A 17,719-nucleotide genomic window follows, 5' to 3' on the forward strand; every position below is an offset into this window, starting at 1 on the left:
ACTAACATTGTACTGTAAAGAATAAATAATGAAATACTGTTGACGTAGGAAGGTAAGATGTGTCACTGGTGTCTGTTCTATTTCTGTAGCAGCTACTCCATTTCATTTTGTACCCGATTCATTATGATGCATAAAAACACACAAAACATAGATATTTCTTGCAACATGCACAGCAAATGAAAGAAGGTTGTCCACAGTCACACACATTTTTCCGCACTTCTGCTGCGAAACAGATATCATTCACATTCACAAACACTTCCCGTTCGTTTATCAATTTTGATGCATACCACGCATATTTCAACATGGCTTTGAATATAGGAACTGACAACTGAAAGTGAATTAAAATAATAATAATAATAATAATAATAATAATAATAATAATAATAATAATAATAATAATAATATCAAGCTTTAAAAAATGAAAAGGCATTAGGATTCGAACTCGGGTTGCCTGGATGACAAACTCAGCATCCAACCATATGAGCTACGCTGTTACACAGTCTAATAATTCCCTATTAGGCACCTAACGGAAGTATGTCATAAACAATAGCCAATATTTCCAAAACGAGGGGTCATTGGCCACCCATACCAGGTATGACTTTAAACAGTACTTCTTTTACTTTCATGTCACAAAATCTGATTTAATTCGGTGATATACAGAGCGTGTCCTCTCCTTGTAAGTCAAATGTTTGATTTCCAGGACTGATTATCCTAAATGGAGTTCTGTATGTATTAAATCAGTCTTCATCATTTTTTAAATGTCATAGATGCTTCCTTTTACATTCCTTTCTCGACAAAAGTTATAACCATGTTTATTATACAACATAAAAATAACCTATTAAAAGAACTAGTAAAATTGGTAATCATTATGTCTGTAAAGTGGAGAATCCATGTTAACTATATCTACTACACTTTGTACTCAGTGGGTTTTGGTAACTCTCATCTGAAATGGATGCAAAGTCATAAAATACCAACATTAGGAAATATGACATGACGATCATTCACAGGTATTTCATCATAAAGATATAAATGTTGCTACAAATAGGCCTACAATGTGCTTCCTGACTGTTAGCTACTTATGTAAATAAGTTATTGTTTATGTAACTGAATCTCACAAAACGTATTATATCAGCCATTCTAATACGTGGTACAGTCATTAAGTTATGACACTGACGCCTGAAGGGTAGGCACCCACAAGAATCTGGATGTCTCAGAAGATGCCGCGTGATACGGCGTACACTTAAACAGATCGACATCCTCCCTCAATATAGTTGCCGTTGGCCGCTATGCACGTCTGCCAACGTTGGTGTAGCTGCTGGAAGCACCGCTGAAAGATGTTGGCAGGAAGATGCCGTACGGCTTCTCTTGTGGCAGTCATGACCTTTTCGGCCGCATAAAAATTACGCCCTCCTAGGATTGATTTCATGAGGGGAAAGAGAAAAAAAATCGCATGGTGCGAGATCAGGTGAGTACGGAGGGTGTGGCAAAACAGTGACCTGTTGCCTTGCAAGTTCCTCTTGGACAAGGATGGAGCGATGTGCAGGGGCGTTGTCGTGTAGCAACAGCCAATTCTTCCTATGCCAAAGCTCAGGACGCATACGACGAATTGAATTGCTTAAACGGCCAAGAATCTCTTTGTAGAGGATCTTGTCCACAGTTGTACGTTGTGGGATGAATACTATGTGAACAATTCCATTTGAATAAAAAAAAACTGTTAAAGCATCACCTTGCCTTTTGACCTGTCTTGTTGCGGATTTTTCTGTCGTGGAAATAATGGCATTTTCCAGGTGGCAGATTGTCGCTTCAGTTGCGGATCGTAAAGGAAACACCATGTTTCGTCTCCAGTTATGATCGGTTATAGCAGTTTCGCCTAATTTCTGACAGAACGTGACGTTTGCCCGTTGCTCAAACTGCAACATACTCGAGTTCCGAAGCGTGCATTCAAATCACCGTCACAACAAAGACCGTAGTTCTGCCTACAGTGCATGCACTCAACTGTCTCTTGTTGGGTCGAGAGACTGACAAGGTATCATACCATGGCGCCACCTATGCGCTATAGTGCACCACAACGCCACTATGCGCTCAGTATTAGAACTTAATGACTGTACTACGTATGAACTGTAAAGGAAAATAGAAAAAGAAAAGAATACTCAGCTTACACTTTCACAGATGCTTGCTCACATAGACCCATACATAAATACAGATTGGTACTGAAGAGAAAATTGTTCAGTGTACTTTTAAGGGTTTTCAAAAATAATTTTAGCAATAAAATTTGATTTAAAAAATATAAATTTAAAAGTGAAGACCCCTATAACTCTTCACGTTCATATCATATGAAGAATTTGTGATTCATAATTACAAAAGAAAAAAATGAATCCAAATACAGTGAAACCTCTCCTTATGGACACCTCCAAGATACGGCACTTCTCAAATACGGACAGATTTTTAAGTCCCAAATGAAATAATATAGAAATCATGATAAATTTAACTCTCGCTTACGGACACTCTTAGACACGGACACGGACACGGACAGCTGTTTCACAATCCTACAGCTTGTTTTACCATCTGACTGCGGACAGAACATAGATTTCAAGACCTAATGTATTGAGAACGGTACAGAAATTCCTTAACATGAAAGAAAACTATAAGGGTCTCGTAGGCTACCACTAGCCCAGCCAGCTACCCCTTGTTAGCTGGAAGCGGGTTGATAAACAAAATCATAAAACTTAACCTGATGGGTCCAAGGTTTTCGCGATCATGAAATGTATTCGACACATGATAGAGTTAGTAGGATTATTCTCTTCATTTCAATCAGTTGTTCTGTTTCGAGAGACATGGCACCCGAACGTAAGGGTTAAGTTGAAAACTGTAAATTACAGTACAGCATAACTGTAGACCTAGAATAAAATTACATGGCACTGTAATTCCCTTTATCAGTCTGATCTACTGTAGTTTAAAGTTGCAGGGAATTTACTGTAGTACAGTACACTGTATTTAGAATTAAAATGCAGTAATATATTTCATTTAAAACGTGAAGGGATACATAATGCATATTATATATTTACTGTTAGATTGGGGAGCCTCCCTCCCAATAAAGGACACCTCCCAGATGCGGACAGATTGTTACGTCCCTTCGATGCCCGTAAATGAGAGGTTTCACTGTATACTTAAACACAAATTAGAAAAATATTGTAAAGACAATATTACGAGAGCAGCAATGTGATTTCCGAAGAAAAAGAGAATGTATGGATGCTATTTTTACTTTACACCAATTCATACAAAAAAGAAGATAATACAATTTACCATTTTCAATTTTATTCATAGACTATGAGAAAGCCTATGACAATGTAAACTTTGGAAAATCATTATTGAGAACAAAACACCAGCAAACTTTGATTCTGATCATAAAAAGTTTATATGCTAATTAAAAAATTCAAATTAAATATAATACTTAACAATATAACAGAAACAATACGCAATAATGAAGAGTAATACATGGTTGTGGGTTATCCCCAATACTATTCAATATTTATATTAATAAGATCACACGAGACCAGGGGCAGCTTTTGGGGTAGTGCCAGTGTGCCATGGCACTGCCAATGAAAGAAACAAAAAATAATATCGTAAAAAGCAGTTGTAATAGTTTATTTCTACACATTTTATTCGTATTTCATCTGAACGAGCGCGTGCACAGATCGGGACGCACTCTTGCAGCGTTTCTCCGTACGTTGGAGCCACTTCAGTGTGGCACTGCCTACGTCCATATAACACTGTACAAAAGGCTACTGATTCTAGTTTATATACGTTTCTTATGGCAGACACTGAGCCGAATTCGATTTGACTCAGTAGTTAATATTCCTCCTGCTAGAGCACAGTAATGCAGAAATTTTGCTAGATGGCAGGATTGTTGGAGACGTTAGACAGGGAACCATCAACCGCAGACTTGCACGAAAACACAAGTTAAAGTTCCGAGCAAAATGTTAATGTAATGTTGCCATTTCAAAACTAAAGCACATAACTTGGATTTGAATGTGTAAAGTATTATCCATTTAACTATATTAAATGCAGAGATAGTCATGGTTCTTTTTAGAAAGATAAATATTTTTTCATATTATGTAAAACTGTTTGTTAATGTCGTGTAATATTTGTTTTATTTTGCGGCAAATAAATATCGCTACACTGTTGCTATAGTATTGATGCTTCTGTTAACGATACACGAGATCTGTGCAGGACATGAACATGTGTTATTCAGGCCTCTGTCTTGGATTCATCAGCCTGTTAAATAAAGTGCAAACGTGTTCGTTTATTATCTATATCACTGTTTCTCTAGTGTGTTTTTGCCAGTAATTTTACTAGTTATAAAAGTTATTTGTATTTGACTAACAATACTGTGAAAGTATTGCATTATCTCTATCTGTAAATTTCGTTATTAGTTTCGGAAATGTTATTGTAACTGTTACTAGATGCATTATTAACTGTACACCTGGTAAAATAGCTGGTTTAATTAATGTTTTATTTAACATAATGTAAGCGTGAGCTGCGATTATCAATTTCACTAGGGTAATTTGCGTACAATCTTTTTTTCATTTTTGGCACCACCACCAGAATGCCTCACTGGCCGCCACTGCACGAGACTGAAAAGATAATAACTTGTGGTATCAAATTATCCATTAATAAAGTAATTCCACCCATTATAAGTTAAATGCAGATAACTAAATCATAGTTGCCACATCAGAAGATGAACTTCAACAAACAGCTTACAATTTAAATAAGATAGCTAAACAATAGTCAATGAAAATTTCAATGCATACAACTAAAATTATGGCTATGCATGATAAAAACATAATGTGTTAAGATTGAATTAAATGGTAAAATAACAGAAGAAGTACAGTAAAACCTTCATAAGACACGCCCGCTTATTACGCTATCCCATGTAATACGCTTTTTTTGTCCGGTCCCTGCACATTTCATATATACAGACGTGGACAAATTATTAACAAAATTGACGATTTTTATGATAATTCTGTTTACAAAATTTGACTTTTCAATTTAAACTACAGTTGACAATTTTGCATATTTCCATCATTACAGTAGACAGAAATATGCAAAAATGTCATCTGTAGTTTAAATTGAAGAGTCAAGTTTTGTAAAAATATATAATAAAAATCTTCAATTTAGCTAATAATTTATAAATTAGCAAAAATTTCAACTGCATTGAAGAGCCAAATTTTGTAAAAATATAAAACAAAAATCTTCAGTTTTGCTAATAATTTTGAAATATCCAAAATGTCAACTGTAGTCCAAATTGAAGAATCGAATTTTGTAAAAATATACAATGAAAACCTTCAGTTTTGCTAATAGTTTGTCAATATGCAAAAATATCAAATGTAGTCCAAATTGAAGAGTTAAATTTTGAAAAATATACAATACAAATCTTCAATTTGGCTAATTATTTGGAAATACACAAAAATATCAACTGTAGTCTAAATTGAAGAATCATATTTTGTAAAAATATATAATAAAAATCTTCAATTTTGCTAATAATTTGTCCATGTCTGTAATGTCTTTATAAAATACCCCGTTTGTTGTGCTCAAGTCCCGCATAATAAGCTGTTTTTGTGGAATATTTTCGATGTAATTTTCAGCAATGTACTGTAACAGCAATGAAACATCTTGGTCGTTGTACTCACTGGTATCATTAACCTAAAAAGTATTGATATTCGACCCTCTACCTGCACATTTAAACCTTCATACTTCATATCTTAGTATACCCCACCCTCTTGTTACGCTCTCTTATTCGACTCCTTATCTGTGTGGTTAAAGCCTACATACAGTTACAATACCTCACCCTCTTGCTAACCCTCTCTCTCAAACAGCATTCCTCACTCAGCCGTAATATAATTCTGGAAATTTTTGCTGGGCAGTTTGTTGTCCTTTCGTGTATTGAAGTGTCTGCGAATCTGATTACAATGAGTGTTAAACAAAAAGCGCTTTCTGTGTCGGAAAAATTGGAAATCTTACGAAAGTACGATGAGAACAGTACTCTTACTCAGAAACAACTCTCTGATTCATTAGGAATCCCATCATCGATCCTAAGAACGATAATAAAAAATCGCGACTCAATCACTACAGCTGCGATGTCGGGAGGATGTAATCGCAGAAACTGAAGTGTGGTAAACTTCGAAAACACGCACACGGCAAACAACTATAATTTTTTTTTTTTAAAGAATTAAGTACAGTACATAATGTAAATGACTTTGACGTAGAGTACAGTAATTACATAATGGAGTAATACTGTATTACCTTTCATGAATCATGTATTTCAACAAAGAAAAATGCTAATAGATACTGTATGTAAGTCAAAATTAGTGTACTCTCCTAATATGCGGTTCCGGTTAATACCCGTTTTACACCCGGTCCCTTGAACAGCATCTTATCGGGGTTTCACTGTAACTGAAATTGTAATTTCGGAATACAAATCAGATTTAGACATCAACATCAAAAAATATAACATTTTAATTTATTAGTCTGACCCAATATTTTTGGTTTGCCTTGTGATACAGAATAGCTCAAAATAAAATTTAAAATGAAAAATTATATAAGCAGGTTTCAAACAAAAGAGATTAAGACATAAGAAGAAAAAAAACAAAACCTAGTACAATTTAAATTGAGTGTACACCATAAAGATGCTGGCGAAATATCGCTACAGAAAATTTTATTATGGTGGGACAATGGCATCTTGAAGATCTCTCTTCAGCTTGCATTTTTCCCTCCGCTTTATGAAAGTTTTCGGAATGGTGCCTCTCACTCCGAAGAAGAGACCGGTGTGGGATCAAAAAGAAGTTTCTGTATATTTTTAGTTGGTTATTTAATGATGCTGCATCAACTACTAAGTTATTTAGCAACAATAAATTGTAAGATAGTGGCAGGGTATTTGGCAATGAGGCTGAGAAATTGTCATGGACTATCTGGTACTTGTCTTAGTTGGAGAAAACCTCGGAAAAAATCCAACCTAGTTTTCAGCCCATGGGAATGGATCAGCAAGAAAATGTGCCCACTATCTCAGCTATGCCAGTGGAAATTTCTGTATTATTTGAATTTGAGTTAACATAAATCACCATATTTTACCTATATGAGGAGCAAACTTTCAAAACCTGACATGTCCATTTTCAGAAAATACATTTCAGATGTCAAATCTAATCTAAAAAAAATTGTACAATATAAAATTTGAATAACAATAGTTATTTCATTCTGAAATCTTTCTAAAGTTGACCAACATGGCATATCTTACAAAAAAAAGAAAGAATTGAAATTCTAACTATGACTGGCTATGGTGATGGGAAAAGAACCCAAAAGGAGGTTAACTACCTCGTTTAATGATGGGCATCAAGAAAGAAATATTACTCTTTCTGCAGTAACTAACATTTTAAAAAAGTTCAGTAATACTGAAAGTATAAAAATAGGCACAACTCTGGAAGACCAAAACGAGTTACAGATGGTGCCACTGCACATTCTGGAAAGGAGACTACAAACTGCTTGATCAAGAGTTTCCAGGAAGATGGATTGGCAGAAGAGGAAGAACTGAATGGTCCCCAAGACCTCTAACCTAAATTCATTATATTTCTTACAGGGTCTAATGAGGAGAAGAATCCATCGAAACAAGCCAGATAACCATAAAAGTCAAGACCAGCTATGAAATGCAACAGATCAGTGGGGAAAAAAATGTTGCTGAAAGTACCAGACAATTTCAAATATATATAATTTGCCCCGGTTGCCTTGTTCTGTGCAGCCGAGACTGTTGGGGCTTGTATCAAAGTCACCCCATAAGGTGGGGTGAATTTGATACACTATAACTTATTCTTTTTCTTTCAATAAAATGTAAGAAAAGCTTAGTAAAGTAATAAATTTCGTAGTACCCAGTACTCGTTATATAAGCCGTTAAGTCAGCCATTGCTGTACTCTAAAATCCCTTTTTTCGAGGGAGGTTTTCAAATATTTTGAATTTATTTTTTTTTTTTTTAATGTTGTAATACTCTAATACCGCCGACGCAGGTTGTATTGGTGACTGCGGGCCCTGCTCCACCTTGAACGGGCAGTTTGCCCTCTATGTTCACGATCTATCTCCTCTCGGATGATTTCAATATATACTGCCGCAGTTTCTACATCATTGAACGATCTGTCCAATCTTCGAATGCACCTGTACGCATCTTTTAGATTAGAGAATTGAGGTTTTCAAATATTTCAAATTTATAATTTTTTGAAAAATGTTGTAATACTCTAATTCGATTTCAATTATATACTGCCGCATAGTTGCTACATCATTGAACGATCTGTCCAATCTCTGAATGCACCTGTATCCATCTTTTAGACTAGAGCATTGAAGAGGTTTTCAAATATTTCGAATTTAACATTTTTTGAAAAATGTTGTAATACTCACTCTAATTCGATTTCAATTATATACTGCCGCATAGTTTTTACATCATTGAACGATCTGTCCAATCTCTGAATGCACCTGTAAGCATCTTTTAGACTAGAGCATCAAAGAGGTTTTCAAATATATTGAATTTAACATTTTTCGAAAAATGTTGTAATACTCACTCTAATACGATTTCAATTATATACTGCCGCATAGTTTCTACATCATTGAACGATCTGTCCAATCTCCGAATGCACCTGTACACATCTGTTAAACTAGAGTATCGAAGAGGTTTTCAAATATTTTGAATTTAACAATTTTTGAAAAATGTTGTAATACTGACTCTAATACGATTTCAATTATATACTGCCACATAGATTCTACATCATTGAACGATCTGTCCAATCTCCGAATGCACCTGTACACATCTGTTAAACTAGAGCATCGAAGAGGTTTTCAAATATTTTGAATTTAACATTTTTTTAAAAATGTTGTAATACTCACTCTAATACGATTTCAATTATATACTGCCGCATAGTTTCTACATCATTGAACGATCTGTCCAATCGCTGAATGCACCTGTATGCATCTGTTAGACTAGACCATTGAAGAGGTTTTCAAATATTTTGAATTTAACATTTTTTGAAAAATGTTGTAATACTCTAATACGATTTCAATTATATACTGCCGCATAGATTCTACATCATTGAATGATCTGTCCAATCTCCGAATGCACCTGTACACATCTGTTAAACTAGAGCATCGAAGAGGTTTTCAAATATTTTGATTTAACATTTTTTTAAAAATGTTGTAATACTCACTCTAATACGATTTCAATTATATACTGCCGCATAGATTCTACATCATTGAACGATCTGTCCAATCTCCGAATGCACCTGTACACATCTGTTAAACTAGAGCATCGAAGAGGTTTTCAAATATTTTGAATTTAACATTTTTTTTTTAAATGTTGTAATACTCACTCTAATATGATTTTAATTATATACTGCCGCATAGATTCTACATCATTGAACGATCTGTCCAATCTCCGAATGCACCTGTACGCATCTGTTAGACTAGAGCATCGAAGAGGTTTTAAAATATTTTGAATTTTACATTTTTTGAAAAATGTTGTAATACTCTAATACCGCCAACTCAGGTTGTATGCATGACTGCAGGCCCTGCTCCGCCTTGAACAGTCGGTTTGCCTTCTACGTTCACCATCTATCCCCTCTCGGACGATTTCATTTATATACTGCCACATAGTTTCTACATAATTGAATGATCTGTCCAATCTTTTGAATGCACCTGTATTCGCATCTTTTAGAGCATCAAGGATGCAAAAGATTACCTCTGCAGTTCGCTGTAAGCGATCCATTGTCTCTATAAATCCAAAATAACGTGCTTTGAAACATTTCTCGAATACTTTCAATCATGAAAGAAATATGGCGTACGTGTCCTGGTATATTGAGCAACGGCTAAAGACAGGAACGCATTCCATTATGTACACATGCGCGGAAGTGACGTCACAAGAAGACGATATGTTAGCCACACAGACGATACCAGAACTGTGCGTGCCATTAGCCTATCATATGACCACTGTTTACGCATGCCCCGTGTATGACACAGCTCACAATATGGGTGTTGCTTGTTTATTATGCAATAAGATTTTTTCAAATCAAACAAATGTCAATGTCTGGAGAGTCTATAAATTGATTTTAAATGTTATGATATTAAACAATAATTATCACTGTCTTTTAAATATGCTGCATGTAAGTTACAGGCAAATTTGTCATGTGATGTTCACAAAACTTTGCACCTCCCATCTTAACTTGGCTACGTCTCTGTTACTAAGCCTACTGATTTGCAGTCAATGCTATTATAACTATTAATAAATCCATAAATTATGTTACAGTGTGAGCCTACAATTGCCTACGTGCTTGATCGTAATGCAACTATAAGCACGCGAACTGCGTTTGACATGCATTTTACCTTTAAATACTTCGTATTCCTGTTTATTTAAATTCAATCGTTAAACTTTTCATTAGGTGTATAGGTACGAAAAAATCTTCACAACATTTGAAATAACATAAGTGAAACAATAAATAGTTAAAAGAGCACTTAACCAAGTCAACAGCATTTAAGGGTACTTCTAAAATCATTCAAAATGAGTTGCGTGACTGCATGTTGAAAGTGCACCATGTACAAATAAAAAAGAACTAATGATTACAGAATATGTTTCTATCATTGTTTACCATATGACTGATTTTTCAACTCCTCCTGCTATTACATTACTAGCCACTGGCGTAACTCTGTCAGCTAAGGCGTTTGCCAGCCGATCCGGAGTTGCTCTCGGGCACAGGTTCGATTCCCGATTGGACTGATTACTTAGTTGGGTTTTCTTCCGAAGTGTTCTCCAATCATAAGGAAAAGTCAGGTAATCTATGGAGAATCCTCGGCCTCATCTCACCAAATATATCATTATCACCAATTCCATGGACACTAAGTAACCTCGTAGTTGATACAGCGTCATTAAATAACCAAGTAAATAAATAAATTACGTTATATTATTGATGGAATGCCTGTGTAGCGGACAAGTGTACATTTTTCTTCTAATTTGTCTGGATTGTGTGTACAGTTGTATACATTTTGGCGAGTTTAATAATAATAATAATAATAATAATAATAATAATAATAATAATAATAATAATAATAATAATATCACTACTGTTAATGTTAAAGTTTATCTTTATCTCTGGCACTAGGCATTAAATGTTTATGAGCCACCACTGGTTCAGGGTATGATTTGCAACTTACTGCAAACTATTTTCAGGCTGCATTTGCACTGTCGAGTTCATAACTTTATAGCAACGTGTTTCTACTCGTATCGTACTTATCTTGTTGTCTCGGCTTTGAATTAATTTAACCTAAGACTGCTAATAAATTAAGGCTGAACGTTTATTTAAGACAAAATTTAGTAATTCAACTTAATAAATACGAAAAAATATAATTATTTTAACATAAGGATATAGCGGAACGTGCAATGTTTGGAAGTGATCACAGATCATTTTGAACAATGTTTATGATTTCACACATTTTAAGACCAGGAAAATAATAATAATAATAATAATAATAATAATAATGATGATAATAAATATAGTATGTCACTTAAAAAATTACATTCTTTTACTGATACTGTTAAAATGAAAAATGACTAGTTCACAAACATGTGCACAACATTTTTCAACAAAACTAAAAATTAAAAGTTATGAGGAATGTTTCATACTCAGACTGAATTAGCAATAGCAGACATTCAATTCTCTTCAATACCAAATCTACAAATAAGCATAAGAAACACACTTTATTGTAAGCTGAGTTTACACATAAAAATCAGTCACGGCGATTCAGATTTATTCAACACCCTGTTACGAATGATGAAAAGTACCTATTCTTACATATTATTAAAATGTTAACATTCTTCCACACTATGCAATGTACAGTACACTAGCAGGATGCATTAGCAAAAAATTAATAATAAAAAAAGTTGTGTGCACTTCGTAACATGACGGACTGTCACTCAATACGATGATGATGACATGTACGATATTGAATGGAAATATGTGTACAGTGGACTAGAGAAGCATGAGCACGTGCTGACAAATGATGAATACTAGTTTTACTGCCTGGGGATGTTGATTTCCCTTGGTGGTTGGCTGTTTTCAACCATCCACACCGAGCCACTGGAAGCTTTCTGTAGAATGTGTATCAGGGCTCTAGCTACATGTTCTGGCCTGAAAAGTAAAGTGGTACAGTTTCATAGTATTTACTCTTTTCTTCAGTAACGTACAGTAGCTGGATAGCTTTGTTGCATTATCATCCAATGGGCAAATGAATTTCGTAATTCGTTTGTTTTGCTGTGTTGCAACATTCATTTTTCAGAACTCGGATTAGATTTGAACTAGATTAATGCAAACCAACTTCAGTATTATACAGTAGCGTGCAAATTAATCCGAACACGACATATTTTTACATTTTCTGTCATTGTTGGCCTCACAGCTGCTCATACCGCTTTAATTGACATCTGTAGTACGTGTAATTCCATTGTTGAAGGTCTGTCATTATTTTCTTTATAATATGTGACATTTTGCCTGTCGTTTTGTACTTATAAATATTTCAGTTGTGTTGAAGACTTAATACTGCAATCCTGTGTACATTCTGTTGTCTTCACAAATGGATACAACTCCACGAAAACGGTCTAAAATTATAACATTAGCAGAGCATTCTTCTATGACACAGAGGCAAATTGCTGCAGAATGTCACATCGGTTTGGCTACTGTTAATTCGATCATAAAACGATACAAGGAGACTGGATCCATCACACCCCAGAAAAAAGGAAACTGTGGCCGGAAAAGGAAGACTTCACCTGCAGATGATTGTTTAATTGTCAGGAAAAGTAAATTAAATCCTAGATTAACTGCTGTCGACTTAACCCGCGAGTTAATGGCTACCATTGGGGCGAATATTCACGTCACAACAGTGCGGCGTAGGCTTTTGGAAGCTGGACGAAGGGCTCGTAAGCCTATTAAGAAGCAACTGCTAACCCCTGTTATGTGCAAAAAACGCTTAATGTGGGCAAAATTACATAAACACTGGACAGTGAATGACTGGAAGAATGTACTTTTTTCCGATGAGTCTCATTTCGAGGTCCACGGCCACCGTGTTTCTTACGTATGGAAAGGATCCGAAAAAGTAACAGCAGCTCATCTCCAACAAGCACCCAAATACGTACCCCCCTAAAGTAATGTTCTGGGGTTGTTTTACACATGAAGGGCCTGGAGCATTAATACCTATCAAGGGAATGATGAATTCTGACAAATATATTCACTTATTGGAAACCAGAATCGTACCTCAGCTGCAAAAATCATTTCCAGATGGCGAGGTATGTTCCAACAAGACCTGGCACCATGCCATACGTCTCGAAAAACTACAGAATTCTTCAACAAGAAGAATATTCAGGTACTCCCCTGGCCAGGCAATTCACCCGACATCAACCCCATTGAGAACTTGTGGTCAATTTGCAAAAGAAGAAAGCAAAAAATGGATTATTCTACAAAGGAGAAGATGATTTCTGCCCTCATTGGTGTATGGTTTCACGATGAAGAAATGAAGAAGATTTGTGGGAAATTAGTGGAATCCATGCCAAATCGTCTCAGAGCTGTTATTAGGAACAAGGGAGGCCACATAGATTACTGAGGTATGTCTTAGATCCTTTTTTATCCCGTTTGAGTGTTTTTGCATAAGTAATTACGTTGTTCAGATTAATTTGCACGCTACTGTATGTATGATTAGAACTTTCTTGTGTTAAATTTTAACGTACCTTTTAACATGTTTCGACCTATTTTCGGTCATCTTCGGAACTGGTCATTGTTGGTCTTGGCGCCTCTTGTTTCCTGTGTGGGTGCGTTCTTAGTGTAGAGTCATAGAGTGTATTGTTTTGAAATAGTAAATAAAATAAAAGACAAACATATCCCACACAGTACAACATTAGCAACTTTCGACATAACTAAACTATACACAAACATATCCATAAAAGATACACTACAGATACTAGAACAAATGCTCAAAAACAACAACACACAAGAAAAAATCAAAGAAATCATCCACACCACAGACATCATCACAAAACAAAACTACCTCACATACAATAACAAATATTACACACAAATCGAAGGCCTACCCATGGGATCGCCCATTTCCAGCATACTAGCAGAAATATTCATACACCACATAGAACAGACATACATACTAAACAAAGACAACAACAAACAAGCAGACAACATCATATATTGGCACAGATACGTAGATGACATACTAATACTATACAAAGGAAACAAAAGACAGATCCAAAACCTGCATCAACACAAACAAAATACACCCAAAGCTACACTACACATTAGAAATTGAAAACAACGAATCCATAAATTTTCTAGACATCACAATAACAAAAGTAGACAACAAACACACATTCAAAGTATACAGAAAACCCACCACAACAACAACACACATACACAACACATCTAACCAACCCACACAACACAAACAAGCTGCATTCCGAACAATGGTACACAGACTACTCAACATACCAAAGAACCAACAGGATTACAACGAAGAACTAAACACAATCAAATACACAGCACAAGAAAAGGGATACAACCCCAACATAATAGACAACATAATACGTAAGACAAAACAAAACCACAAAAAATAGAAGAATACAACACAAACATAAGAACACAAAAAATACATCACACTAACATACGAAAACAAAAACACACATAAAATTGCAACCTCATTCAAGAAATTAAACTACAACATCGCATACAGAACAAATAACACTCTACAAAAACATCTCAACACACAAACAACACAAACAAACAAATACAACCACACAGGCGTATACAAATTCAACTTCTACATAGGACAGACAGGCAGATCAATTCAAACACGTTACAAAGAACACATCACAGCCATAACAAAATTACAAAACACCTCCACATATGCAGAACACATCACAAATGCCAACCACACCTACAGAGACATCAACACAGACATGGAAATACTGCACATCCAACCAAAAAGCCAGAAACTCAACACATCTTTGACTCTACACTACGAACGCACCCTCACAGGAAACAAGAGGCGCCAAGACCAACAACGACCAGTTCCGAAGATGACCGAAAATAGGTCGAAACATGTTAACAAGGTACGTTAAAATTTAACACAAGAAAGACTTATCATACATATTCCGAAGTGATACAGTGTTAAAAGTTGTGTAATCAAGATGTATTATAATAAACCCTGTTATTAATTTCAATATCATAGGATGTAAAAGAAATTTAGCCAACACAGTAGACCTAATGTTTAGCATTTAACACTTACTTTTGCGGGCTAGTGTTAGCTGTATCATGTTGCCAAGCCTTTTCATACTCAGAGGAAAGAAGCTGCTTTTTCACATCTTGAACAAGACCTGTTTCTGTTGCACCAGGGCAGATTGCTATCACACGTACACCCGTTATATTCACATGATAAGAATCCTGCAACAATTTCAACCAAGCCCAACAACTTCAAAATGCAACATGATCCATACTATAACTACTTTCTCACGTTCAAAAACTGTGATATTCTTAACAATGCCTTCATGCTATGATAGAAAATGTATGGGACCTACGAAAATGCTTCAATTAGATTTATGTAGAAAAAAAGCTAATAAAAACACCCTGTATGGACTTTTAATATTCGAAATACATTTAAAATACAACGAAACTTCTTTTATACCTTTCGCATTTCACACATATGTTTTTCACACTTATTCTTCACACTTATTCGTTCTTTTCTGGAGTCCTGCCAAAATTTCATACTTTCCATGTTAATTTATTCTGGATATATATTTTTCGTTTATTCGTTTTCACACTTGTACAGCCATATTTTAAACCCCAGAAGATACAAAACGTCATTTATACATTCCAAATCAATTTGCTTACCATTAGGTTTGCAGTGAAAATGTAAGAACATGAACACATATCACACTTCGACAGCATGTTTATTCCTTAGAAACAAAAGCAAGCAGCTCAAAATAAGTTATTTTCTTTCTCAAATAATCACATATTATTAAATGAAGATGACACAGGAAGACCACGATACGTACTAATTTTTTTTTTAAAGACATATTGGTCTGACAAAGTTAGCATATAAATAAAATAAGTGTAAAAATCCTTCACATAACTGACTTATTCAAAAATGGCCGTCCCTCTAACAGCTGTTCGTATCGATTGTCATTTTATGATGATTATTGCCTTGTAATCACAGAAGAACAAACCAAAGAGCTCAGAATAATTAGAATAATATTGCTGTAGGCCCTAGCTGTTCTTTTTGACCAAAATATAGCGTGGTAATCGATCAGGCCAGTTATACTATTGATATGCAGCGCAGCACACTAGTGCATACTATCGGATGCAACAGAGAACGTCAGCTATTCCATTACCTTTCATAATGAAGTAATGACGAAACTATGACGTAGCTGTGTAACAGATGTACTGTTATACACGACGTATGTAGTGATTATTAGTAAGGAATTTTCACACGACTTATAAACGAGTATTCACTGTGTAGTATAAGATAGTTAAACATCTGTATAAGAGTTTTTATTAGTAAGACCGATATTGTACAACAGTATTTCTGAACAGTGCTTTTCAACACTATTATAAAGAAAAATTCTACTCATATATTGAACACAATTAAAAAAAAAAATTATTATGTTCCATATGTACAGTATCATTCTCTGATTGAGGTTCTGGCTGATATGTAGGCTACATCTATTATCAGGCAATATATCTCACTTGACGATATGTGTCAGAGGAAGAACAATTGCCTGTTTGCATCTGAAGATGATTAATGTAATATGTAGCTAGTCGGCGACATATGCAATGGAGGAGGAAAGAAACTGGCCACCCTACCTCATTATCTCCTGGCCTAGTTGCCTCATAAGTGATGCCTTCCCAAAGAAGTAGGGAGGCCCGAATTGTCGGATGCATCATCTATATTTACAGGTGACACAAAGCAATGCTTATTTGGGAAACACATTCAAGAGTGGTTAGCAAACGCAAGAAAGTTCTATGAACAGCGTCTTGAAGGTTACAGATGGCAATGGGTGGTGACATTAATTGAAGCATGGCTCTATCTTGATGATACCAGTAAAGCCTCGTTCACACTTTTCAAGTAACTTGAAAGACGAACTTGAAAAGTGTGAACTATGTTTCAAGTTGACTTGAAATCAATTAACGGCTTGAATTCAAGTTTCAAGTGAAGTTGGATCCCATTCTACTTTTTACTTGACTTGAAAGGATACTTGAAAAGTGTGAACGTCACTTGATAGCTTGAATTCAAGGAGAAAAGCGCGGGAATTCAAATTAACAACTGTTTTAAGAGCATTAAATTAACAGCTGATTGTTTTTCTGTTCTACTGGGAATGCAAAAATAATAGGAAACAGTAGTAAATGAAATAATGACCAAGTATTTGAGTTTCTGAAGTTGTATAAAATTCACGAAGGCCTGCGGATTATAGAAACAGAAAAGTTTCGTAATAAAAATGCAAAGGAAGCTGCCAAGGAAGGAAGAGTTCATTGTAGATTTTAACGTGGACACACGAGATAGCCTATGAAAGGCAATAATAAAAACCATTAAACTGTAAATAGAGGAGAAGTGAGGAAGATACGAGAGATTAAGAAAAGAAGAGCGTTGCTTGAA

The 17,719-nt window shown here is 35.1% G+C and overlaps 1 protein-coding gene across 2 annotated transcripts in view; it reads right to left on the bottom strand.

Moving 5' to 3' along the window:
• The window catches only part of LOC138703659 (15-hydroxyprostaglandin dehydrogenase [NAD(+)]-like), a 63,717-nt gene that overhangs the window by 35,194 nt on the left and 10,804 nt on the right, over nucleotides 1-17,719 (bottom strand). Inside the window, exons 5-6 of one of the 2 annotated variants that reach the window (XM_069831721.1) lie at nucleotides 15,356-15,510; nucleotides 11,635-12,207 (exon numbers count right to left, since the gene is read on the bottom strand). In XM_069831721.1, the coding sequence (XP_069687822.1) occupies nucleotides 12,093-12,207; nucleotides 15,356-15,510 (270 nt within the window). In that variant the 3' untranslated portion in view covers nucleotides 11,635-12,092. Of the gene's footprint in view, nucleotides 1-11,634; nucleotides 12,208-15,355; nucleotides 15,511-17,719 lie in introns of those variants that run through there. The other variant, XR_011333227.1, reaches the window with a different exon arrangement.

This window comes from Periplaneta americana, chromosome 7, assembly GCF_040183065.1.
Source record: "Periplaneta americana isolate PAMFEO1 chromosome 7, P.americana_PAMFEO1_priV1, whole genome shotgun sequence".
In the NCBI taxonomy this organism is placed as follows: Eukaryota; Metazoa; Arthropoda; class Insecta; order Blattodea; family Blattidae; genus Periplaneta; species Periplaneta americana.